The sequence below is a fragment of the Leptosomus discolor genome, unplaced genomic scaffold (assembly GCF_034619465.1).
Source record: "Leptosomus discolor isolate bLepDis1 unplaced genomic scaffold, bLepDis1.hap2 HAP2_SCAFFOLD_138, whole genome shotgun sequence".
NCBI lineage: Eukaryota > Metazoa > Chordata > Aves > Leptosomiformes > Leptosomidae > Leptosomus > Leptosomus discolor.
The window spans coordinates 116,232-142,329 of record NW_028237968.1 but is presented as its reverse complement, the minus strand read 5'-3'; the positions used below and the strand labels follow the sequence as shown (position 1 = coordinate 142,329).

At 60.3% G+C, this 26,098-nt stretch overlaps 3 pseudogenes and 3 gene segments (V, D, J or C); 3 read left to right on the top strand and 3 right to left on the bottom strand.

Moving 5' to 3' along the window:
* Nucleotides 1-467: 467 nt before the first annotated feature.
* On the bottom strand, nucleotides 468-1,272 carry LOC147412281 (immunoglobulin heavy variable 3-23 pseudogene; annotated as a pseudogene).
* A 1,073-nt stretch (nucleotides 1,273-2,345) lies between these two features.
* On the bottom strand, nucleotides 2,346-3,011 carry LOC147412280 (Ig heavy chain V region 914-like). The segment is given in 2 exon segments: nucleotides 2,346-2,752; nucleotides 2,858-3,011. Coding segments are annotated over 2 exon segments (561 nt in total).
* Nucleotides 3,012-13,655: 10,644 nt separating this feature from the next.
* On the top strand, nucleotides 13,656-16,266 carry LOC147412279 (immunoglobulin heavy variable 3-23-like). The segment is given in 2 exon segments: nucleotides 13,656-13,809; nucleotides 15,887-16,266. Coding segments are annotated over 2 exon segments (534 nt in total).
* A 355-nt stretch (nucleotides 16,267-16,621) lies between these two features.
* On the bottom strand, nucleotides 16,622-17,041 carry LOC147412278 (Ig heavy chain V region 914 pseudogene; annotated as a pseudogene).
* Nucleotides 17,042-17,230: 189 nt separating this feature from the next.
* Nucleotides 17,231-18,005, top strand: LOC147412277 (immunoglobulin heavy variable 3-23 pseudogene; annotated as a pseudogene).
* Nucleotides 18,006-22,602: 4,597 nt separating this feature from the next.
* Nucleotides 22,603-23,546, top strand: LOC147412276 (Ig heavy chain V region T601-like). The segment is given in 3 exon segments: nucleotides 22,603-22,641; nucleotides 22,800-23,061; nucleotides 23,167-23,546. Coding segments are annotated over 3 exon segments (681 nt in total).
* The last annotated feature ends 2,552 nt before the right edge of the window (nucleotides 23,547-26,098 follow it).

Below are 26,098 nucleotides of genomic sequence, written 5' to 3'. Positions count from 1 at the left end.
TCGAGTCTTTCTCTCAAATCTCAGCTGTTTCTCTTGAGCATCAACCATTTGCCCCAGCTCTGAAATACTTTTGCTTCAAACTTCAACAGTTTGCACCCAAATCTCAACCCTTTGTCCAAAATCTCAACTGCTTTCCCGAACCTCAAATGCTTTTGCCCCAAGCGTAAATCATTTGCCCCAAGCTCTACAGGTTTTGCCCCAAAAGCTTGGCTGTTTCCCCCAAATCTCAACTTTTCCCCAAGCACTGACGTTTGCCCAAATTCTCAATGACTTTTGCCCCAATCTCAACTGTTTGCCTCAAAACACAACTTTTGTCTCAAACCTCGACCGCTTTTGCCTCAAAACACTGCCCCACCGCCCTGCAGGGTGTCCCACCATCCCACCAGCTTCCCAAAACCCTCACACCCAGTCCACAGCCCCGTCCCCAGCCCAGATTCCTGCACCGACCCCAGACCCCTGCCCTGATCTCAGAGCCCTGCCCCCAGCCCGGGGCCCTGCCCCCAGATGGGATCATTTGTGGAGACGCGGATGGTGGGTTTGGGGATGCAGACTTTGGGGTGCGGGGATGGAGCCGTCCCAGGGTGGCACCAAGGTCTGGGGGCTGCCGGGCATCGCTGCCTCCTGCGGGGACACGTTCGCTGGTGGTTTTCCTCCCCCGACACAGCCTCGGCCCCACCACCAGCACCATAATAACCATCATCATCATCTTCTTTGGCGCAGTAGTAGGTGGCCGAGTCGTCGGCCCTGAAGCTGTTCATCTGCAGCGTGACCGTGCTCTGGGCGTTGTCCCTGGAGATGGTGAAGCGTCCCTCGACAGACGGCGCGTAGTATTTGTAACCACCACTGCTGTCAATACGTGTGACCCACTCGAGCCCCTTCCCGGGCGCCTGTCGCATCCATCCCATGCTGGTGCTGCTGAAACCGAAGCCGGAGCCCTTGCAGAGGAGGGTCAGGGACCCCCCGGGGGTCTGGCGGCCCCCTCCGGACTCGACCAGCTGCTCGGCCGCCCGCAGCCCTGCGGAGGGAGGAAGGACACGGTTGAGTCGCCCCGTCCCGCCAGCGCCCGTCCCCCCAAATCCGCACCCGGGGAAGGGGGGGCTCAGCAGGGCTGGGTCCTACCTGGGAGGGCTGCGAGGAGGAGGAGGAAGGTGGAGGGAGGGAGATGGGGGATGTGCCCAGCAGGACGCGGGGCAAATCCCCAGCTCTTGACCGAAATCTGTCCCTGACCCTCCTCTCCAAGGCTTCCGGCTTCACCTTCAGCAGCACCAGCATGAACTGGGTGCGACAGGCGCCCGGGAAGGGGCTCGAGTGGGTCGCGAGTATTGACAGCGATGGTGACACGTACTACGCGCCGTCGGTCAAGGGACGCTTCACCCTCTCCAGGGACAACGCCCAGAGCACGGTCACGCTGCAGATGAACAGCCTCAGGGCCGACGACTCGGCCACCTACTACTGCGCGCAAGTTTCTGACAGTAATTCTGGTTATGATGGTCCTGGTGATGGCACCGAAGCGATGTCGGGGCAGGAGAACCCCCGGCGAGCGTGTCCCTGCAAGAGGCAGGGATGCCCGGCAGCCCCCAGCCCTCTGTGCCACCCTGGGACGGCTGAATCCCCACACCCCTCCATCTGTGTCCCCACAAAGGATCCCATCTGGGGGCAGGGCCCCGGCCTGGGGGCAGGGCTCTGAGATCAGGGCAGGGGTCTGGGATTTGTGCAAAAGTCTGGACTGGGGATGGGGCTGTGGGCGGGGTGTGAGGGTTTTGGGACGCTGATGGGTTGGTGGGACACCCTGCAGGGCGGTGGGGCAGTGTTTTCAGGCAAAAGCGCTCGAGGTTTGAGGCAAAAGTTGTGTTTTGTGGCCAACAGTTGATATTGGGGCAAAAGTCATTGAGAATTTGGGCAAACGTCAGTGCTTGGGGAAAAGTTGAGATTTAGGGGAAACAGCCAAGCTTTGGGGCAAAACCTGTAGAGTTTGGGGCAAACGGTTTACGCTTGGGGCAAAAGCATTCGATGTTGGAGGGAAGCGGTTGAGATTTTGGAGAAAGGGTTGAGATTTGGGGGTGAACAGTTGAGGTTTGAAGCAAAAGTATTTCAGAGCTGGGGCGAATGGTTGATGCTCAAGAGAAACAGCTGAGATTTCAGGGAAACACTCAAGGTTTGGGGCAAACGGTCAAGTTTTGGAGCTAAAACGGCCACATTTTAGGGGAAAGCATGGAGACCTGGGAAAATACTTGACAGTTGTATTAAAAGGAGTTGAGGTTTGAGGCAAATAATCGAGGCTCGAGGTCAAAAGCTGAGATTTGGGGCAAACAGTTGCAGATGGAGGCAAAAGGTCAAGGCTGAGGTTAAAGACCTTGTCTGGGGGCAGGAGTTTTGGGCAGCTGTGGGGACACGGCGCAGGGGTGTAGGGGCATGGAGCCAGGATCGGGGCCACCATAAGCAGCAGCAGCTTTGGCGCAGTAGTAGGTGGCCGAGTCGTCGGCCCTGAGGCTGTTCATCTGCAGCGTGACCGTGCTCTGGGCGTTGTCCCTGGAGAGGGTGAAGCGTCCCTTGACCGACGGCGCGTAGTATGCGCTACCACCGCTGGTAATACTTGCGACCCGCTCAAGCCCCTTCCCGGGCGCCTGTCGCACCCAGTACATGCTGAAGCTGCTGAAGCCGAAGCCGGAGCCCTTGCAGAGGAGGGTCAGGGACCCCCCGGGGGTCTGGAGGCCCCCTCCGGACTCGACCAGCTGCTCGGCCGCCCGCAGCCCTGCGGAGGGAGGAAGGACACGGTTGAGTCGCCCCATCCCGCCAGCGCCCGTCCCCCCCAAATCCGTGACCAGGGAAGGGGGGGCTCAGTGGGGCTGGGTCCTACCTGGGAGGGCTGCGAGGAGGAGAAGGAAGGTGGAGGGGGGCTGATGCGGGACGTGGCCTGCTGGGCACTGGGCAAATCCCCAGCTCTTGACCGAAATCTGTGCCCTGACCCTCCTCTGCAAGGGCTCCGGCTTCACCTTCAGCAGCACCAGCATGAACTGGGTGCGACAGGCGCCCGGGAAGGGGCTCGAGTGGGTCGCGGGTATTAGCAGGGATGGGTACATCTACTACGCGCCGTCCGCGGGAAAGTTTCTGACAGTAACACTAGAGAGCGGGGAATTGAGAGAGGAATTGGGAACGAGGCAGCGCTTTGCAGTCTCTGGAGACGGCTGCTCCCACGTGTAAAGGCAAGATGTCCATTCAAGGAAGATCTTGCAACCTCACCAGGAAAGTGGACTGGTGCAGATGAAGGCATCCAGTACTTGAGAGAACCAGCGGTGCTGGAAATCATCTACAGCCATCTGGACAAAGATCAAGGCCCCAAAGATCCAGAGGATGTCCTGTGCACCCGGGCCGTGTGGAGGAAGGTGGTTCAAAGTGCCCCTGTGTCATGTTCTGGCAGCCTGGCTTCAATGTATTACCCAGATATGGAGACACTGATGTGGAAAGAGCATCTGCTTGGCTCCAAACCTCTGCAGAAAATCTGTGTCCCTCATGGTTACGGGACAGCACCTTGGCTGTCAGGGGTGCCCCAAGAAGACAGTCCGCTCCCGTGCCGCTCAGAGGGAAAGGCAGCCCCAGCCGTAGGCCACGTGGTGCGCTCTGGTTTTTCCTGCGTGACCAGGGGGAGGACATGAGGAAGTGGGACGGTGAACCCACCCCCAAGCTGGAAGCCCGTGCACGTGAACTGAGAGGGAAGACAGCTGTTAAGAAGGGATCACCCAAGGCGGCTGTCAGCGTGGTCTCTGCAAAGACCCGAGAAGGCAATCACCGATCTGCCAGACATCAAAGAACTGAGATCACCTCCCTCGATCCTGGCGAGGGAACTTCTGCTCTGGCACTGCAAAGGTCAGACAGCGAATGTTCTGATGAGGAACAGCAACAGAGGGTCCCTGCCTTCGGCCAGGAGAAGGAAAGGGATGACCGGGAATACTGGACCGTGTGGGTCCGATGGCCTGGCACATCAGACCCACAGAAGTACAAAGCTTTAGCAGATACTGGTGCGCAGTGCACGCTGGTGCCATCAGGGTACAGGGGCGCAGAACCCACCTGGATCTCAGGAGTGACAGGGGGTGCCCAGAATTATCTGTATCAGAGGCTGAGGTGAGCCTGACAGGGGCCGAATGGGAAAAGCCCCCCATTGTGACTGGCCCAGAGACCCCTTGTATCCTTGGCACAGACGACGTCGAGAGAGAGGGTATTTCAAGGACCCAAAGGGATATCGATGGGCTTTTGGTGTAGCCACTGTGAACACCGAGAAGATCAAACAGCTCTCCACCCGGCCTGGCCTCTCGGAGGATCCATTCGTTGTGGGACTGCTGCAAGTTGAAGAACAGCAGGTGCCAATTGCTACCAGGACGGTGCACCGACGGCAATATCGCACCCACCGAGACTCCTTGGCTCCCATCCGTGAGCGGATTCAGCAACTGCAGAGCCAAGGAGTCCTCAGCAAGACTCATTCGCCTTTCAATAGCCCCATATGGCCAGTGCAAAAGTCTGACGGAGGGTGGAGGGTAACAGTAGACTATCGTGGCCTGAACGAAGTGACGCCACCATTGAGTGCAGCTGTACCAGATATGCTGGAGCTCCAGTATGAACTGGAGTCGAAGGCGGCCGAGTGGTCTGCTATGATGGACATTGCCAGTGCGTTTTTCTCAATTCCTTTGGCAGCAGAGTGCAGGCCACCGTTTGCTTTCACACGGAGGGGTATCCAATAGACCTGGAATCGACTGCCCCAGGGGTGGAAGCACAGCCCTGCCGTTTGTCATGGAACAATACAAACCGCACTGGAAAAGGGTGATGCCCCTGAACATTTACAATACATTGGTGACATCATCACGTGGGGGGATAAGGCAGAAGAAGTGTTTGAGAGAGGAAGAAAAGTGATTCAGATTCTTCTGAAGGCTGGCTTCGCCATAAAGGAAAACAAAGTTAAGGGACCTGTGCAGGAGATTCTGTTCTTCGGAATAAAACGGCAGGACGGGCACCGTCGTGTGCCTGTGGAGGTGGTCAACAAGACAGCAACTGTGTCTCCAGGAGCCAGCCAAAAGGGAACAGAAGCTTTCCTAGGCCTCGTGGGGTTCTGGAGAATGCATATTCCAGGTTATAGTCAGCTTGTGAGTCCTCTCTATCGAGTGACACGAAAGAAGAACTGTTTTGCGTGGGGCTCTGAGCAACAACAAGCCTTTGAGCAGATCAAACAGGGAACAGCTCGTGCGGTAGCTCTTGGGCCTGTCCGGACAGGACCGGCTGCGCAGAATGTCCTCTACACTGCAGCGGGGGAGCGCGGTCTGACCTGGAGCCTCTGGCGGAAAACATCAGGAGAAACCCGAGGTCGACCATTAGGGTTTTGGAGCCGAGGATATCGAGGATCAGAAGCCCACTGCACCCCGACTGGAAAGGAGATACGAGCAGCGTATGGGGGCGTTCGAGCTGCTTCAGAAGTTGTTGGTACAGAAGCATCTCTCCTCTTGGCACCACGATTGCCTGTGTTACACTGGATGTTCAAAGGAGACATGCCTTCTACGCATCATGCAACCAGCGCTACGTGGTGTGAGCGGGTAGCATTGATCACCCAACGAGCTCGACTGGAATCCTGGAAGAAACTATGGACTGGCCAGAAGGCAGAGATTTTGGAGCACTGCCTGTCTTGGTTTGAAAGACAGGTGTCTGCGGAGGAAGGCAGGAGCCTCCCTTGAAATGGAAAGTGCAACCCCCTTCCCTCCAAATTATTATAATTTTGAAATTAACGGGCCTTCAGGCAAAGATATGGGGAATAGGAATAACAGTTCTTTACTAATATATATATATATATATATACATAACACAAGGCAGGGAAAACCAACAACCCACTGGTTTACACTGACAGAGTCAGGAATACAACCTGACCCCCTGTTAGGGTGGCAGTAGCAGTCCGATAAGATGCTGGCTGCAGTCCTCCTGAAGTGATGGGTGTAGTTCTGTTGAAGCAGCAATCAGGTAAAAGAGTCTGGTCTTCCTCCGAAGGTCCAGTGGTAGGTAGGTAGCTCTTGTCCTCTGGAACTCCAGTGGGGGGAAAAGCTCCTCTGGGAATCCAGTGGCAGAAGGCTGCTAGCGTGTTGGAGATCTCCGTTTTTATTTGGCTTGGACTGCTTGGCTCCTTCCCCCCGGGCGGAGCATCTCACCATGGGATGGGGAGTCGTGAGGCAGTTCCTTGATGGGCCATGAACAGGAGATAGCCCAGGAGCGAGTTACCGATGGGTCAGGCGATAAGGCCTTGTTGTGCCCATTGACAGGAGATAGCCCAGAGGGGGGAGGCAGGGAGCACCGCCCCACCTGGTCTCAACTGCTCCCCAAGATGGTCATAGAATACTTTTTTTTTCCTTTTGGCACATTTGACACTGTAACCGAGGACACTGCCTGAGGAGACGGCTCGTGCCCAAGAGGCACCACCGTACAATGAGTTATCAGAAGATGAAAGGCGTTACGCTTTGTTTACGGACGGATCCTGTGGTGTGGTAGGAAACCGTGGGAGGTGGAAAGCTGCTGTGTGGAATCCCACAGGACAAGGCGTTGAGGCTGCTGAAGGAGAAGGCGAGTCAAGTCAGTTTGCAGCAGTAAAAGCTATCCAACTAGCCCTGGAGACTGCGGAGAGAGAAAAGTGGCCAGTACTCTATCTCTGTACGGATTCCGGGATGGTGGCTAATGCCCTGTGGGGTTGGCTACAGCAGTGGAGGAAGACTAATTGGCAGCGCAGGGGTAAACCCGCCTGGGCCGCTGCACGGTGGCAGGACATTGCTGCCCGGGTAGAAAACATGGCTCTAAAGGCACGTCATGTAGATGCTCACCTGCCCAAAAGCCGTGCCACAGAAGAACATCAAACCACTGAGCAGGTAGACAAGGCTGCCGAAACGGACGTCGCTCAGGTGGACCTGGACTGGGAGCGTGAGGGTGAGCTGTTTGTAGCTCGCTGGGCCCATGGAACATCCGGACATCTAGGAAGAGATGCAACGTCCAGATGGGCTCGTGATCGAGGGCTGGACCTGACCGTGGAGGCCCTTGCGCAGGTCACTCAGGAATGCGAACCGTGTGCTGCCATCAAGGGAGCCACGCGAGGAAAATCTCCCTGGAACAGAGGGCGGTGGCTGGGTTTTGGCTATGGTGAGGCCTGGCAAATTGACTGTATTGGACCACTGCCACGAACACGGCAAGGCAAGCGCTGCACCCTCACCATGCTGGAAGCAACTACCGCTTGGCTGGAAACATACCCTGTAAACCGTGCCGCTGCCCGAAACACCACCTGAGGTGTGAAAGGCAAATTTTGTGGTGACATGGCGCCCCAGAAAGAAGTGAAACAGACGATGGGACACGTTTCCCGAATAACCTGATAAACAGCTGGGCGAAGAAACACGGCGTTGAGTGGGTGCATCACATCCCCCGCCACCCACAAGCTTCTGGAAAGATTGAACGATAGAATGGACTGTTAAAGACGGTGTGGAAAGCATTGGGCCGCGGGGCAGGGAAGCACTGGGACGTCAATTTTTCAGGAGCCACTTGGCGAGTAAACAGCAGAGGATCTGCTAACCGTCCTGGTTCTGCCCAAGCAAAACCTCTGCGTCCTGTGGGAGGAGATACAGTCCCCGTAGCGCATACAAGAAAGCGGCTGGGAAAGGCGGTGTGGGTCGCTCCTCCCGTGGGAAAAGGCAACCCCGTTCGTGGGATTGTCTTTGCTCAGGGCCCTGGGTGTCCTTGGTGGGCAATGCGGAAGGATGGGGAGACCCGATGTGTGCCCCAAGGAGACTTAACCTCTGCCGAGAAGTAATGTGTCTGTTGCAGGAAAGGAATGTAGCAGGAGTGAGCTGGAGCGACGAAGAGAGAGGTTGGCAAGGAACCAGACGAGTGCAGCGAGGACCAAAAGCAAGCCGGCGCTGGTGCCCAACGGTCGAACACACTGCTGCTCCTGTCCTGAGCGCTCATCTTGAGAGGTGGGACACAAGCTGTAGACCTGGGGAAAAAAGACTGTCTGTCTGCTGAAGGACAAGGGACGGTCGTTACTGAGGATGTTAAATCTCTGTGTTGGGGCTAAAGGCGGTTTAAGTAGGTAGCATCAGCGGTGAGTGTTGGTAAGAAGGATGTGCATTAGATGCTGTGGTACCCGAGCATGACACAAGTGGTATGGAATAAGGGGTGGGTATTGTAACGGGTCTGCCTGAGGTGCAGCCCTCACCGTGCTGTGCAGTGGCAGCTGGATAACGCACCAGTGTGTTGACTGCTTGTCCTGCTTTGGGCTAAATCAGAACTGATTCTGGTTTAGGGCTTTAACTTTTCACTCAGGTCTCCTCTAACTGAGGGCACTTTCTGAAACAGCAGCTCGTTTTTCCAGACAGCGACTGCTCCCAGCAGTGCCAACCCCCGGTGTTTACAGTCCGTACCACGGCATGGGATGCAGAGAGGCCCTGGCTTATCCTGGTTCTTACGGCGACCGAGGTCACTGCTGAATCTTGTACCCCGTGTTGGGGTGCCGGGAGGGAAAAGGGTCGCCCCTACAGGGAGGAGCGAACTGGAGAGGTGACCCAAACCTGCCCCACAGAGTGTTCCACCCCATAGCTGTCAGGGTCAGTGTAAAGCTGAGGGATCACGAGGGTCTCTCTCTCTCTTCGATGGCCGACATCTGAGGAGGACTCTGTCTGTTCTTCTATTGTCGATCCCGACCCGTGCATCCCTGAATCCAGGGCCTGAGTCCAGCGCCTGCATCCCGTCCCTGCCTGCTGCCCAGTCCAGCCTGGGACTGCCCCAGTGCCAGCCCTGCGGTGTGGTGGGGACGTGTCGTCATCAGGGTGGGGGCAGTTGGGTTCGGTGTTGGTTTGGTATCTGTTTGTATCTATTTGTACCTCTTGTATGTATTTCATTATTTCCTTATTATTCTTATTATCTTTTCTTTTATTGTTACTGTTCCATTAAAGCTGTTTCACTTTTCTTTTCCAAACCGTAAAGTCTCTCTCCCTCGTTCTCTCTCCTTTTCCCTTTTGGGAGGGGAGAGGGGTTCGTAGAGAGCGTCTGTCATTCGTTAGTGGCCGGCCCAGCCTCAGCCCGCGCCAACAGCGCAGGGATGTCGAGGCTCGGGGCAGGGCTCTGGGCTGCGGCCAGGGGGCTCGGGAAGGTGCGGAGATGCTGGGAGAGGCTGCAGGGGGGCTGGGGCCCGGGGAGGGCACCTCTGTAAGCACCACCACGTTGGGCAGGAGTAGGCGGCAGTGCCGGTGGGCTGGGTTCGGGGCAGGGGTTTAGGGAGATGCTGGGTGTTGGGGGAAGAGCACAGGGATGTCTGGGTGTGGGGTGAAGGGTCTGGGCTGGGGGCTGGGGTTTCGGGGAGGTGTTGGGGTGTGGGGATAGAGATGGTGGGATGTCGGGACGGAGATGGAGGGGTGTGGGAATGGAGCCAACCCAGGGTGGCACAGAGCCTGGGGGCTGCTGGGTGTCACTGCCTCCAGTGGGGATACTCTCGCCGGGGGCTCTCCTGCCCCAACTCCGGGTCGGTGCCACCACCACCACCAGCATAACCAGGGCTGGGGGCAGGGCTCTGAGATCAGGGCAGGGGTCTGGGATTGGTGCAGGAGTCTGAGCTGGGGACGGGGCTGTGGGCTGGGTGAGGGTTTGGGGAAGGTCCTGGGTGCCCGTTGCACTGGGAACTCCCCGGGGAGGGGCTGGAGGGGCAGGCAGAGCCCTTGCAGGGGATGTGCAGGACAGGGATTTGGGGTAAAATACAAGAATTTGGGCTGGATACAGGGTTTTTGTTTAGCAGAAGTTTTAGGGAAGACGCTGAGATGCTGGGGCAGGCTGCAGGGATGCTGGGGCAGGGTGCCAGCACCACCAGCACCACCAGCAGCACGTTTCACGCAGTAGTAGGTGGCCGAGTCGTCGGCCCTGAGGCTGTTCATCTGCAGCGTGACCGTGCTCTGGGCGTTGTCCCTGGAGATGGTGAAGCGTCCCTTGACCGACGGCGCGTAGTAAGTGCTACCATAGCTGTCAATAGCTGTAACGACCTCGAGCCCCTTCCCGGTCGCCTGTCGCACCCAAACCATTTCGGTGCTGCTGAAGGTGAAGCCGGAGGCCTTGCAGAGGAGGGTCAGGGACCCCCCGGGGGTCTGGAGGCCCCCTCCGGACTCGACCAGCTGCTCGGCCGCCCGCAGCCCTGCGGAGGGAGGAAGGACACGGTTGAGTCGCCCCGTCCCCCCGTCGTCGCTGTGGTTTCCTGCTGGGGGTTCCCTCTGCCCAGGGGGGGTCGCCTTGGTCGGGGCGGTGGGCACAGCCCAGGGGGGTGGGTGCAGGGGCTGGGGCTCCCTCTAGAGTGTCGAGCTCGGGGTGTGGGACTGTAACGGGTCTGCGTGGCAAGATTTTGGGAGCGGGGGGGTTACAGGGGTGGCTTCTGTACGAAGCTGCTCGAGGTTTCCCTATGTCAGATACAGCCAATGCCAGCCGGCTTCAAGACGGACCCACCGCTGGCCAAGGCCGAGCCAAGCAGCGACGGAGGTTTTCGCCTCTGGGATAACGTGTCTAAAAAGGGAAAAAGTTGTTGGGCAGCAGGAATTGCAGCGAGTGAGAGGAGTGAGAGTGTGGGAGAGAAACCGCCCTGCAGGCACCCAGGGCGGCGCAGAAGGAGGGGCAGGGGGTGCTGCAGGCGCCGGAGCAGCGATTCCCCTGCGGCCGGTGGGGAAGACCGCGGGGAGGCAGGCTGTCCCCCCGCAGCCCGTGGGCGGGGGAGCAGAGTCCTGCCTGCACCCCGTGGAGGACTCCCAAACTGGAGTAGAGGGATGCCTGAAGGAGGCTGTGACCCCGTGGGAAGCCTGCACCGGAGCAGGCTGCTCCTGGCAGGACCTGTGGCCCATGGCGGGAGAGAGCAGCCCCCGCTGGAGCAGGTTTGCTGCTGGGGACCCCGTGAGGGGGCTCACGCTGGAGCCGGCGGTTCCTGAAGGACGGCACCCCATGGAGGAGACCCACACTGGAGCAGTTCCTGGAGAATTGCAGCCCCTGGGAAGGACTCCTGCTGGAGAAGTCACGGAGGACTTTCTCCCGTGAGGGGGACACCACATTGGAGCAGGGGAAGCGTGTGAGGAGCCTCCCCCTGAGGAGGAAGGGGCGACAGAAAACAACGGAGCGATGAACTGACCCCGACCCCCATTCCCTGTTTTCCCCCTGTGCTGCTGGGGGGGAAGAGGGAGGAAAATCGGGATCAAAGTTAAGCCCGGGAAAGAAAGGAGGGGTGCAGGGAAGGTGTTTTAAGATTTGGGTTTATTTCTCATGGGAAAATCCTCTCTCAGTTAATTGTCAATAAATCACATTTCCTTTCCGTTGAGTCTGTTTTGCCCGTGACGGTAAATGCCGAGTGATCTCCCTGTCCTGATCTCAACCCCACAAGCCCGTTGGTGGTTTTTTTCCTCTCCCCTGCCCAGTTGAGGAGGGGGAGCGATGGAGTGGCTTTGGTGGGCCCCTGGCCTTTTACCCAGGGTCAGCCCACCACACTGTCGCACCCCGAACACGCCGAAGCTGCCGGAGGTGAAGCCGGAGCCCTTGGAGAGGAGGGTCAGGGACAGGGATTGGGCCTCAGGCCAGGGTCTGTGCTGGACACAGGGATTTGGGGCCAGGACAGGGCATTTTGTCCCCGTGGGGGGCTTTGGGGTCACGGGGCCGGGTGCTGGGCTGTGGGGACACAGCGCAGGGACATGCAGGGCTCGGGGCAGGGCTCGGGGCTCAGAGCAGGCGTTTCGGGTGGGTGCCAGGCGTAGGGGACACAGCGCCTCCGCGAGTGAGCGTGATGCTGGGGCGTGAGCTCCAGGCTGGGTCCAGAGGGTCCCGGCTGGGTGCTGGGCTCTGGGCTTGGAGCAGGTAACCCCGGCCCGGGGCAGGGCTGTGGGGTGGGATGGACGGGACAGGCCGGGTGCGGGGGACTGGGAGGATGGTGGGAATTCGGGGAGCACCACACAGGGATGTTTGGGGTTGGGGCCAGGGTCTGGGGTCGGTGAAGTGTCTGACCATGGTACAACGGTCCAGGCTCCGGGCAGGGCTCTGGGCTGCGGCCAGGGGGCTCGGGAAGGTGCGGAGATGCTGGGAGAGGCTGCAGGGGGGCTGGGGCCCGGGGAGGGCACCTCTGTAAGCACCACCACGTTGGGCAGGAGTAGGCGGCAGCGCCGGTGGGCCCAGTTCGGGGCAGGGGTTTCGGGAGATGCCGGGAGTTGGGGGAAGAGCACAGGGATGTCTGGGTGTGGGGTGAAGGGTCTGGGCTGGGGGCTGGGGTTTCGGGGAGGTGTTGGGGTGTGGGGATGGAGCTGGAGGGGTGTGGGGATGGAGCCGTCCCAGGGTGGCACCGAGGGCTGGGGGCTGCCGGACATCGCTGCCTCCTGCGGGGACACGCTCGATGGGAGTTTTCGTGCCTCAGCACCGGGTCAGTGCCACCACCAGCAGCATCACCATAACCACCAGTATAAACACTTTTCGCGCAGTAGTAGGTGGCCGAGTCGTCGGCCCTGAGGCTGTTCATCTGCAGCGTGACCGTGCTCTGGGCGTTGTCTCTGGAGACGGTGAAGCGTCCCTGGACCGACGGCGCGTAGAATGTGGTACCATCGCCCCAAATACCTGCGACGAACTCGAGCCCCTTCCCGGGCGCCTGTCGCACCCATCCCATGCCGAAGCTGCTGAAGGTGAAGCCAGAGCCCTTGCAGAGGAGGGTCAGGGACCCCCCGGGGGTCTGGAGGCCCCCTCCGGACTCGACCAGCTGCTCGGCCGCCCGCAGCCCTGCGGAGGGAGGAAGGACACGGTTGAGTCGCCCCATCCCGCCAGCGCCCGTCCCCCCCAAATCCGCACCCGGGGAAGGGGGGGCTCAGCGGGGCTGGGTCCTACCTGGGAGGGCTGAGAGGAGGAGGAGGAGGAAGGTAGAGGGGGGCAGATGAGAGATGTGGCCTGTTGGGTGGTCCCCTCTGACCTGGGGCCTCGGCTCGGTCAGGGTGGTGGACACAGCCAAGGTGGGTGTGAGGGGGCTGAAGCTGGGTGCAGGTTCAGTGTGGGGGTGTGAACACGAGGCTGGGGTTCTGGGAAGGTGCTCAGAATTTGGGCAGTAACAAGGGGGGGTTTGGGCTTGGGGCAAGGGTCTGGGGTTACTGTCAGGGTCTGACCACAGCGCCACGATCCAGGCTGAGTGCAGGGCTCTGGGCTTGAGGGAAGGGGTTGGGGCTGGGTGTGAGGATTTTGGGAAGCTGCTGGGGTGCTGGGACACGCTGCGGGGCGGTGGGGGCACGGTGCCGGGCTGCGGGCTCGGGGCAGGCAGATGGGGCGTCTGCAGCCGTCCAGGGCGGCACGGAGGGCTGGGGGCTGCCGGGCAGCGCTGCCTCCTGCGGGGATGCGCTCGCCGGGGGCTCTCCTGCCCTGACACCGGGTCGGTGCCACCATCAGCAGCACCATAACCATCACCATCAGCTTCTTTGGCGCAGTAGTAGGTGGCCGAGTCGTCGGCCCTGAGGCTGTTCATCTGCAGCGTGACCGTGCTCTGGGCGTTGTCCCTGGAGAGGGTGAAGCGTCCCTGGACCGACGGCGCGTAGAATGTGCCACCAGCTCTGTCAGTAATACCCGCGACGAACTCGAGCCCCTTCCCGGGCGCCTGTCGCACCCACTGCATGCTGAAGCTGCTGAAGGTGAAGCCGGAGCCCTTGCAGAGGAGGGTCAGGGCACAAATTTCAGTCAAGAGCTGGGGATTTGCCCAGTGCCCAGCAGGCCACGTCCCGCATCAGCCCCCCTCTGCCTTCCTCCTCCTCCTCGCAGCCCTCCCAGGTAGGACCCAGCCCCACTGAGCCCACCCTTCCCCAGGTGCGGATTTGGGGACGACCAGGCGCTGGCGGGACGGGGCGACTCAACCGTGTCCTTCCTCCCTCCGTAGGGCTGCGGGCGGCCGAGCAGCTGGTCGAGTCCGGAGGGGGCCTCCAGACCCCCGGGGGGTCCCTGACCCTCCTCTGCAAGGCCTCCGGCTTCGACTTCGGCAACACCTACATGGAGTGGGTGACGCGCCCCTGGACCGACGGCGCAGTTGACACCCGCCACGTACTCGAGCCCTACCCGGGCGCCTGCCGTGCCCATCCCATGCCGAAGCTGCTGAAGGTGACGCAGACCGTGGGTCCACCCCAGCCAACCGCGTTCCCCACAGTTTGCCCTCAGCCTGGCACATCTTCCGGCGCTTCGCCACCTCCTTCATCCCTTTGTTCCTTCTGCGGCCCTTGATCGGGGCTGCGGTTCGACAGGCACGAGAAACTGTGCCTGCTCGTTAGGTTGGGCCCGCCAAGGCTCTGCCCCCGGGCGCTGACAGCACGTGCTTCCAACGGCCAAGCTAAACCCCTGCAGCCACCTCCCTGCACGCCAAGCAAACCTCCCGCAGCGCACGGGGACGTTCAGGGTCGGGGCCGAGGCTGGGGCTGCCGGGCATGGCTGCCTCCCGCGGGGAAACACTCGCCGGGGGTTCTCCTGCCCCGGCACTGGGTCGGTGCCACAGTGGCACCTGAGGCACGGACTCAGGCTGTGGTGAAAGCTGAGACAAGCTGGGACACCTTTATCCAGCAGGCACACTTCCTTATGCCCAGCTGAGGTACTTTATTTAGCAGCAAAACTATGTGTGCCCCCTTGTGAGTCCTTGTGACTGGCGCGTTCCCACGGCTACTTGCCAAGCAAAGCACTAACGCTCGGCGGGCTTCCAAAGGTCGTTTCTGGCTCCACTCCTACTCGCCACCAGCACCAGCAGCACCAGAACCAGAACCACTGTCAGAAACTTTGGCGCAGTAGTAGGTGGCCGAGTCGTCGGCCCTGAGGCTGTTCATCTGCAGCGTGACCGTGCTCTGGGCGTTGTCCCTGGAGAGGGTGAAGCGTCCCTCGACCGACGGCGCGTATTCTGTGCTACCACCGCTGGTAATATGTGCGACGTACTCAAGCCCCTTCCCAGGTTCCTGTCGCACCCATCCCATGTAGGTGTTGCCGAAGTCGAAGCCGGAGGCCTTGCAGAGGAGGGTCAGGGACCCCCCGGGGGTCTGGAGGCCCCCTCTGGACTCGACCAGCTGCATGGCCGCCCGCAGCCCTGGGCAGGGGGCAGAAGGGGAGACCCCCTCCTTATTTGCTCCAAACCTGAACCGATGCCCCAGATTTCAACTGTTTCCCTTGAGCCTCCACCATTTGCCCTAACCCTTGCTCGATTCTGCCAAGATCTCGATCATTTTTGCCTCAAACCTTGGCTCTTTCCCCCAAATATGAACCGGTTGCTTCAAGCCTCAACCATTCACCCCACGTCTTGAACATTTTCACCTCAAATCTCAAGCCTTTGCCCCGTAGATCAACCATTTGCCGCACGTCTAGACCCATCGCCCCAAACCTCAGCCGTCTGATCAACTCTCAGGCGTTTGCCCCAAATCTCAACTCTTTGCCTCAAGTGTCGAACATTTTTGCCCCAAGTATCAAGCCTTTGCCCCAAACCTCAGCCGAATTTGCCCCCAACCTTGCCTGTGTCCCCCAAATCTCAACTGTTTCCCCCAAGCCTCGACGGTTTGGTGTCGGTGCTGCTGGAGGTGAAGCCGGAGGCCTTGCAGAGGAGGGGCAGGGCCCAAGGTTGGGCCAAGCCCTGGGGATTTGGACACGGCTCTGCACGGGGCCCAGACGCTTTGCTCCGAGCCCAGGCGCACGCCACAAGGCTGGTCCCACACCCCGAGCTCGACACTCTAGAGGGAGCCCCAGCCCCTGCACCCACCCCCCTGGGCTGTGCCCACCGCCCCGACCAAGGTGAACCCCCCTTGGCAGAGGGAACCCCCAGCAGGAAACCACAGCGACGACGGGGGGACGGGGCGACTCAACCGTGTCCTTCCTCCCTCCGCAGGGCTGCGGGCGGCCGAGCAGCTGGTCGAGTCCGGAGGGGGCCTCCGGACCCCCGGGGGGTCCCTGACCCTCCTCTGCAAGGGCTCCGGCTTCACCTTCAGCAGCTTCAGCATGGGATGGGTGCGACAGGCGCCCGGGAAGGGGCTCGAGTTCGTCGCGAGTATTTACAGCAGTGGTAGTAGCACTTACTACGCGCCGTCGGTCAAGGGACGCTTCACCCTCTCCAGGGACAACGCCCAGAGCACGGTCACGCTGCAGATGAACAGCCTCAGGGCCGACGACTCGGCCACCTACTACTGCGCCAAAGAAGCTGATGGTGATGGTTATGGTGCTGCTGATGGTGGCACCGACCCGGTGTTGGGGCAGGAGAGCCCCCGGTGAGCGTGTCCCCGCAGGAGGCAGCGATGCCCGACACCCCCAGCCCTCTGGTCCACCCTGGGACGTCTGTGTCCTCCATCTCCCACCTATCTGCATCCCCACACCCACCATCCGCGTCTCCACAAAGGATCCCTCGTGGGGGCAGGGCCCCGGGCTGGGGGCAGGGCTCTGAGATCAGGGCAGGGGTCTGGGATTGGTGCAGGAGTCTGGGCTGGGGACGGGGCTGTGGGCTGGGTGCGAGGGTTTGGGGAAGGTCCTGGGTGCCCGTTGCACTGGGAACTCCCTGGGGAGGGGCTGGAGGGGCAGGCAGAGCCCTTGCAGGGGATGTGCAGGGCAGGGATTTTGGGGTAAAATCCGATTATTTGGGCTGGATAAAAGATTTCTTCTTGGTGCAAGCTTTTGGAACGATGCTCATATGCTGGGCCAGGCTGCAGGGATGCTGGGGCAGGGTGCCAGCACCATCATAACCAGCAGCAAGTTTGGCGCAGTAGTAGGTGGCCGAGTCGTCGGCCCTGAGGCTGTTCATCTGCAGCGTGACCGTGCTCTGGGCGTTGTCCCTGGAGAGGGTGAAGCGCCCCTGGACCGACGGCGCGTAGTAAGTGTCACCATAGCTGTCAATAACTGCAACGACCTCGAGCCCCTTCCCGGGCGCCTGTCGCACCCAAACCATGTCGGTGCTGCTGAAGGTGAAGCCGGAGCCCTTGCAGAGGAGGGTCAGGGACCCCCCGGGGGTCTGGAGGCCCCCTCCGGACTCGACCAGCTGCTCGGCCGCCCGTAGCCCGGGGCAGGGGACAGAAGGGGAGACCCCCCAGCGCCTGCAGGTCCTGCTCCAGGCTGGCCCCAGCCACGGGGAGCAGGTCTGGGGGATCTGGGGGGGGTTGGCACAGGGAGGCGGCTGGGCTGGGAGGAAAGGGTCCAGGATTAGGGCAAGGGCCTGGGTTCTGGGCAGGGGATCAGTCTGGGTGCGATGGTCTGGGCTCAGGGCAGGTTTTAGGGAGACAGTTGGACTTTGGGGAAGAGCACAGGGATGTCTGGGTGAGGGGCAAAGGGTCAGGGCCTGGGAGCTGGGGTTTCGGGAAGGTGCTGCGGTGTAGGGCCAGTGCACAGGGGGGGCTGGGGCTCAGGGTTGGGGTGCAAAAAGCCCAGGCTGGGGGAGAGGGCTGTGGGCTCTGGGCAAGGGGTCCGGGTTTGGTTGTCCCGCAGCAGGCCACGTCCCGCATCAGCCCCCCTCCGCCTTCCTCCTCCTCCTCGCAGCCCTCCCAGGTAGGACCCAGCCCCGCTGAGCCCCCCCTTCCCCGGGTGCGGATTTGGGGGGGACGGGCGCTGGCGGGACGGGGCGACTCAACCGTGTCCTTCCTCCCTCCGCAGGGCTGCGGGCGGCCGAGCAGCTGGTCGAGTCCGGAGGGGGTCGCCAGACCCCCGGGGGGTCCCTGACCCTCCTCTGCAAGGGCTCCGGCTTCACCTTCAGCAGCTTCAGCATGAACTGGGTGCGACAGGCGCCCGGGAAGGGGCTTGAATACGTCGCGGCTATTAACAGCGCTGGTAGCACAGGCTACGCGCCGTCGGTCCAGGGACGCTTCACCATCTCTAAGGACAACGCCCAGAGCACGGTCACGCTGCAGATGAACAGCCTCAGGGCCGACGACTCGGCCACCTACTACTGCGTGAAACGTGCTGCTGGTGGTGGTTATGCTACTGGTGGTGGTGGCACCGGCCAGGTTTTGGGGCAGTGGAACCCCTGACGAGCGTGTCCCCGCAGGAGGCAGTGACTCCCAGCAGCCCCCAGCCCTCAGTACCACTCTGGGACGGCTCCGTCCCCACACCCCTCCATCTCCATCCCCACACCCCAACACCTCCCCGAAACCCCAGCCCCCAGCCCAGACCCTTCACCCCACACCCAGACATTCCTGAGGTCTTCCCCCAACTCCCGGCATCTCCCGAAACCCCTGCCCCGAACCCGGCCCACCGGTGCTGCCGCCTACTCCTGCCCAACGTGCTGGTGCTTACAGAGGTGCCCTCCCCGGGCCCCAGCCCCCCTGCAGCCTCTCCCAGCATCTCAGCACCTTCCCGAGCCCCCTGGCCGCAGCCCAGAGCCCTGCCCCGAGCCTCGACATCCCTGCGCTGTTGGCGCGGGCTGAGGCTGGGCCGGCCACTAACGAATGACAGACGCTCTCTACGAACCCCTCTCCCCTCCCAAAAGGGAAAAGGAGAGAGAACGAGGGAGAGAGACTTTACCGTTTGGAAAAGAAAACTGAAACAGCTTTAATGGAACAATAACAATAAAAGAAAAGATAATAAGAAGAATAAGGAAATAATGAAATACATACAAGAGGTACAAATAGATACAAACAGATACCAAACCAACACCGAACCCAACTGCCCCCACCCTGATGACGACACGTCCCCACCACACCGCAGGGCTGGCACTGGGGCAGTCCCAGGCTGGACTGGGCAGCAGACAGGGACGGGATGCAGGAGCTGGACTCAAGCCCTGGATTCAGGGATGCACGGGTCGGTCCTCCTCAGATGTCGGCCATCGAAGAAGAGAGGAAGAGATGAAGAGAGCGAGACCCTCGTGATCTCTCAGCTTTATACTGACCATGACAGCTATGGGGTGGAACACTCTGTGGGGCAGGTTTGAGTCACCTCTCCAGTTCGCTCCTCCCTGTAGGGGCGACCCTTTTCCCTCCCGGCACCCCAACACGGGGTACAAGATTCAGCAATGACCTCGGTCGCCATAAGAACCAGGATAAGCCAGGGCCTCTCTGCATCCCATGCCGTGGTACGGACTGTAAACACCGGGGGTTGGCACTGCTGGGAGCAGTCACTGTCTGGAAAAACGAGCTGCTGTTTCAGAAAGTGCCCTCAGTTAGAGGAGACCTGAGTGAAAAGTTAAAGCCCTAAACCAGAATCAGTTCTGATTTAGCCCAAACCAGGACAAGCAGTCAACACACTGGTGCGTTATCCAGCTGCCACTGCACAGCACGGTGAGGGCTGCACCTCAGGCAGACCCGTTACAATACCCACCCCTTATTCCATACCACTTGTGTCATGCTCGGGTACCACAGCATCTAATGCACATCCTTCTTACCAACACTCACCGCTGATGCTACCTACTTAAACCGCCTTTAGCCCCAACACAGAGATTTAACATCCTCAGTAACGACCGTCCCTTGTCCTTCAGCAGACAGACAGTCTTTTTTCCCCAGGTCTACAGCTTGTGTCCCACCTCTCAAGATGAGCGCTCAGGACAGGAGCAGCAGTGTGTTCGACCGTTGGGCACCAGCGCCGGCTTGCTTTTGGTCATCGCTGCACTCGTCTGGTTCCTTGCCAACCTCTCTCTTCGTCGCTCCAGCTCACTCCTGCTACATTCCTTTCCTGCAACAGACACATTACTTCTCGGCAGAGGTTAAGTCTCCTTGGGGCACACATCGGGTCTCCCCATCCTTCCGCATTCCCCACCAAGGACACCCAGGGCCCTGAGCAAAGACAATCCCACGAACGGGGTTGCCTTTTCCCATGGGAGGAGCGACCCACACCGCCTTTCCCAGCCGCTTTCTTGTATGCGCTACGGGGACTGTATCTCCTCCCACAGGACGCAGAGGTTTTGTTTGGGCAGAACCAGGACGGTTAGCAGATCCTCTGCTGTTTACTCGCCAAGTGGCTTCTGAAAAATTGACGTCCCAGTGCTTCCCTGCCCCGCGGCCCAATGCTTTCCACACCGTCTTTAACAGTCCATTCTATCGTTCAATCTTTCCAGAAGCTTGTGGGTGGCGGGGGATGTGATACACCCACTCAACGCCGTGTTTCTTCGCCCAGCTGTTTATCAGGTTATTTGGGAAACGTGTCCCATCGTCGGATTCACTTCTTTCTGGGGCGCCATGTCGCCACAAAATTTGCCTTTCGAGGCCTCAGGTGGTGTTTCGGGCAGCGGCACGGTTGACAGGGTATGTTTCCAGCCAAGCGGTAGTTGCTTCCAGCATGGTGAGGGTGCAGCGCTTGCCTTGCCGTGTTCGTGGCAGTGGTCCAATACAGTCAATTTGCCAGGCCTCACCATAGCCAAAACCCAGCCACCGCCCTCTGTTCCAGGGAGATTTTCCTCGCGTGGCTCCCTTGATGGCAGCACACGGTTCGCATTCCTGAGTGACCTGCGCAAGGGCCTCCACGGTCAGGTCCAGCCCTCGATCACGAGCCCATCTGGACGTTGCGTCTCTTCCTAGATGTCCGGATGTTCCATGGGCCCATCGAGCTACAAACAGCTCACCCTCACGCTCCCAGTCCAGGTCCACCCGAGCGACGTCCGTTTCGGCAGCCTTGTCTACCTGCTCAGTGGTTTGATGTTCTTCTGTGGCACGGCTTTTGGGCAGGTGAGCATCTACATGACGTACCTTTAGAGCCATGTTTTCTACCCGGGCAGCAACGTCCTGCCACCGTGCAGCGGCCCAGGCGGGTTTACCCCTGCGCTGCCAATTAGTCTTCCTCCACTGCTGTAGCCAACCCCACAGGGCATTAGCCACCATCCCGGAATCCGTACAGAGATAGAGTACTGGCCACTTTTCTCTCTCCGCAGTCTCCAGGGCTAGTTGGATAGCTTTTACTGCTGCAAACTGACTTGACTCGCCTTCTCCTTCAGCAGCCTCAACGCCTTGTCCTGTGGGATTCCACACAGCAGCTTTCCACCTCCCACGGTTTCCTACCACACCACAGGATCCATCTGTAAACAAAGCGTAACGCCTTTCATCTTCTGATAACTCATTGTACGGTGGTGCCTCTTGGGCACGAGCCGTCTCCTCAGGCAGTGTCCTCGGTTACAGTGTCAAATGTGCCAAAAGGAAAAAAAAAGTATTCTATGACCATCTTGGGGAGCGGTTGAGACCAGGTGGGGCGGTGCTCCCTGCCTCCCCCCTCTGGACTATCTCCTGTCAATGGGCACAACAATGCCTTATCGCCTGACCCATGGATAACTCGCTCCTGGGCTATCTCCTGTTCATGGCCCATCAAGGAACTGCCTCACGACTCCCCATCCCAGTGTGAGATGCTCCGCCCGGGGAGAAGGAGCCAAGCAGTCCATGCCAAATAAAAACGGAGATCTCCAACACCCTAGCAGCCTTCTGCCACTGGATTCCCAGAGGAGCTTTTCCCCCCACTGGAGTTCCAGAGGACAAGAGCTACCTACCTACCACTGGACCTTCGGAGGAAGACCAGACCCTTTTACCTGATCGCTGCTTCCACAGAACTACACCCATTGCTTCAGGAGGACTGCAGCCAGCATCTTATCGGACTGCTACTGCCCCCCTAACAGGGTGTCAGGTTGTATTCCTGACTCTGTCAGAGTAAACCAGTGGGTTGTTTGGTTTTCCCTGCCTTGTGTTATATATATATATATATATATATATGTATATATATTAGTAAAGAACTGTTATTCCTATTCCCCATATCTTTGCCTGAAGGCCCGTTAATTTCAAATTTGTAATAATTTGGAGGGAAGGGGGTTGCACTTTCCGTTTCAAGGGAGGCTCCTGCCTTCCTCCGCAGACACCTGTCTTTCAAACCAAGACATCTTGGCACCCCCTGTCACTCCTGAGATCCAGGTGGGTTCTGCGCCCCTGTACCCTGATGGCACCAGCGTGCGCTGCACACCAGTATCTGCTAAAGCTTTGTACTTCTGTGGGTCTGATGTGCCAGGCCATCGGACCCACACGGTCCAGTATACCCGGTCATCCCTTTCCTTCTCCTGGCCGAAGGCAGGGACCCTCTGTTGCTGTTCCTCATCAGAACATTCGCTGTCTGACCTTTGCAGTGCCAGAGCAGAAGTTCCCTCGCCAGGATCGAGGGAGGTGATCTCAGTTCTTTGATGTCTGGCAGATCGGTGATTGCCTTCTCGGGTCTTTGCAGAGACCACGCTGACAGCCGCCTTGGGTGATCCCTTCTTAACAGCTGTCTTCCCTCTCAGTTCACGTGCACGGGCTTCCAGCTTGGGGGTGGGTTCACCGTCCCACTTCCTCATGTCCTCCCCCTGGTCACGCAGGAAAAACCAGAGCGCACCACGTGGCCTACGGCTGGGGCTGCCTTTCCCTCTGAGCGGCACGGGAGCGGACTGTCTTCTTGGGGCACCCCTGACAGCCAAGGTGCTGTCCCGTAACCATGAGGGACACAGATTTTCTGCAGAGGTTTGGAGCCAAGCAGATGCTCTTTCCACATCAGTGTCTCCATATCTGGGTAATACATTGAAGCCAGGCTGCCAGAACATGACACAGGGGCACTTTGAACCACCTTCCTCCACACGGCCCGGGTGCACAGGACATCCTCTGGATCTGTGGGGCCTTGATCTTTGTCCAGATGGCTGTAGATGATTTCCAGCACCGCGAGTTCTCTCAGGTACTGGATGCCTTCATCTGCACCAGTCCACTTTCCCGGTGAGGTTGCAAGATCTTCCTTGAATGGACATCTTGCCTTTACACGTGGGAGCAGCCGTCTCCAGAGACTGCAAAGCGCTGCCTCTTTCCCAATTCCTCTCTCAATTCCCCGCTCTCTAGTGTTACTGTCAGAAACTTTCCCGCGGACGGCGCGTAGTAGATGTACCCATCCCTGCTAATACCCGCGACCCAGCGAGCCTCTTCCCGGACGCCTGTCGCACCCAGTTCATGCTGGTGCTGCTGAAGGTGAAGCCGGAGCCCTTGCAGAGGAGGGTCAGGGCACAAATTTGGGTCAAGAGCTGGGGATTTGCCCCGCATCCTGCTGGGCACATCCCGCATCAGCCCCCCTCCGCCTTCCTCCTCCTCCTTGCAGCCCTCCCAGGTAGGACCCAGCCCCGCTGAGCCCCCCCTTCCCCGGGTGCGGATTTGGGGGGGACGGGCGCTGGCGGGACGGGGCGACTCAACCGTGTCCTTCCTCCCTCCGCAGGGCTGCGGGCGGCCGAGCAGCTGGTCGAGTCCAGAGGGGGCCTCCAGACCCCCGGGGGGTCCCTGACCCTCCTCTGCAAGGGCTCCGGCTTCGACTTCAGCAGCTTCGCCATGGAGTGGGTGCGAGAGACGCCCGGGAAGGGGCTTGAATACGTCGCGGGTATTAACAGCGCTGGTAGCACAGGCTACACGCCGTCGGTCAAGGGACGCTTCACCATCTCCAGGGACAACGCCCAGAGCACGGTCACGCTGCAGATGAACAGCCTCAGGGCCGACGACTCGGCCACCTACTGCTGCGCGAAAAGTGCTTATACTGGTGGTTATGGTGATGCTGCTGGTGGCGGCACTGACCCGGTGCTGAGGCACGAAAACTCCCATTGAGCGTGTCCCCGCAGGAGGCAGCGATGTCCGGCAGCCCCCAGCCCTCGGTGCCACCCTGGGATGGCTCCATCCCCACACCCCTCCATCTCCATCCCCACACCCCTCCATCTCCATCCCCACACCCCTCCATCTCCATCCCCACACCCCAACACCTCCCCGAAACCCCAGCCCCCAGCCCAGACCCTTCACCCCACACCCAGACATCCCTGTGCTCTTCCCCCAACTCCTGGCATCTCCCGAAACCCCTGCCCCGAACCCGGCCCACCGGCGCTGCCGCCTACTCCTGCCCAACGTGCTGGTGCTTACAGAGGTGCCCTCCCCGGGCCCCAGCCCCCCTGCAGCCTCTCCCAGCATCTCAGCACCTTCCCGAGCCCCCTGGCCGCAGCCCAGAGCCCTGCCCCGAGCCTCGACTGTTGCACCATGGTCAGACACTTCACCGACCCCAGACCCTGGCCCCAACCCCAAACGTCCCTGCGCTGCTGCCCGAATTCCCACCATCCTCCCAGTCCCCCGCACCCGGCCTGTCCCGTCCATCCCACCCCACAGCCCTGCCCCGGGCCGGGGTTACCTGCTCCAAGCCCAGAGCCCAGCACCCAGCCGGGACCCTCTGGACCCAGCCTGGAGCTCACGCCCCAGCATCACGCTCACTCGCGGAGGCGCTGTGTCCCCTACGCCTGGCACCCACCCGAAACGCCTGCCCTGAGCCCCGAGCCCTGCCCCGAGCCCTGCATGTCCCTGCGCTGTGTCCCCACAGCCCAGCACCCGGCCCCGTGTCCCCAGAGTCCCCCACGGGGACAAAATGCCCTGTCCTGGCCCCAAATCCCTGTGTCCAGCACAGACCCTGGCCTGAGGCCCAATCCCTGTCCCTGACCCTCCTCTCCAAGGGCTCCGGCTTCACCTCCGGCAGCTTCGGCGTGTTCGGGGTGCGACAGTGTGGTGGGCTGACCCTGGGTAAAAGGCCAGGTGCCCACCAAAGCCACTCCATCGCTCCCCCTCCTCAACTGGGCAGGGGAGAGGAAAAAAACCACCAACGGGCTTGTGGGGTTGAGATCAGGACAGGGAGATCACTCGGCATTTACCGTCACGGGCAAAACAGACTCGACTGAAAGGAAAATGCAATTTATTGACAATTAACTGAGAGGGGAGTAATGAGAAATAAAACCAAAGCTTAACACACCTTCCCCCCACCCCTCCTTTCTTTCCCGGGCTGAACTTTGATCCCGATTTTCCTCCCTCTTCCCCCCCAGCGGCACAGGGGGAAAACAGGGAATGGGGGTCGGGGTCAGTTCATCGCTCTGTTGTTTTCTGCCGCCCCTTCCTCCTCAGGGGGAGGCTCCTCACACGCTTCCCCTGCTCCAATGTGGGGTCCCCCTCACGGGAGAAAGTCCTCTGTGACTTCTAGAGCGGGAGTCCTTCCCAGGGGCTGCAATTCTCCATGAACTGCTCCAGTGTGGGTCTCCTCCATGGGGTGCCGTCCTTCAGGAACCGCCGGCTCCAGCGTGAGCCCCCTCACGGGGTCCCCAGCAGCAAACCTGCTCCAGCGGGGGCTGCTCTCTCCCGCCATGGGCCACAGGTCCTGCCAGGAGCAGCCTGCTCCGGTGCAGGCTTCCCACGGGGTCACAGCCTCCTTCAGGCATCCCCCTACTCCGGTGTGGGGTCCTCCACGGGGGGCAGGCAGGACTCTGCTCCCCCGCCCACGGGCTGCGGGGGGACAGCCTGCCTCCCCGCGGTCTTCCCCACCGGCCGCAGGGGAATCGCTGCTCCGGCGCCTGCAGCACCCCCTGCCCCTCCTTCTGCGCCGCCCTGGGTGCCTGCAGGGCTGTTTCTCTCCCACACTCTCACTCCTCTCACTCGCTGCCATTCCTGCTGCCCAACAACTTTTTCCCTTTTCAGACACGTTATCCCAGAGGCGAAAACCTCCGTCGCTGCTTGGCTCGGCCTTGGCCAGCGGTGGGTCCGTCTTGAAGCCGGCTGGCATTGGCTGTATCTGACATAGGGAAACCTCGAGCAGCTTCGTACAGAAGCCACCCCTGTAACCCCCCCGCTCCCAAAACCTTGCCACGCAGACCTGTTAAAACCTTCTGGAGCTTCGCCATGGGATGGATGCGACAGGCGCCCGGGAAGGAGCTCGAATACGTCGCCAGTATTAGCAGTGATGGTAGTACCACAAGGTACGCGCCGTCGGTCGAGGGGCGCTTCACCCTCTCCAGGGACAACGCCCAGAGCACGGTCACGCTGCAGATGAACAGCCTCAGGGCCGACGACTCGGCCACCTACTACTGCGCCAAAGAAGCTGATGCTGATGGTTATGGTGCTGCTGATGGCGGCACCGACCCAGTGTTGGGGCAGGAGAGCCCCCGGCGAGCGTGTCCCCGCAGGAGGCAGCGATGCCCGACAACCCCAGCCCTCTGGTCCACCCTGGGACGTCTGTGTCCTCCATATCCCACCTATCTGCATCCCCACACCCACCATCCGCGTCTCCACAAAGGATCCCTCGTGGGGGCAGGGCCCCGGGCTGGGGGCAGGGCTCTGAGATCAGGGCAGGGGTCTGG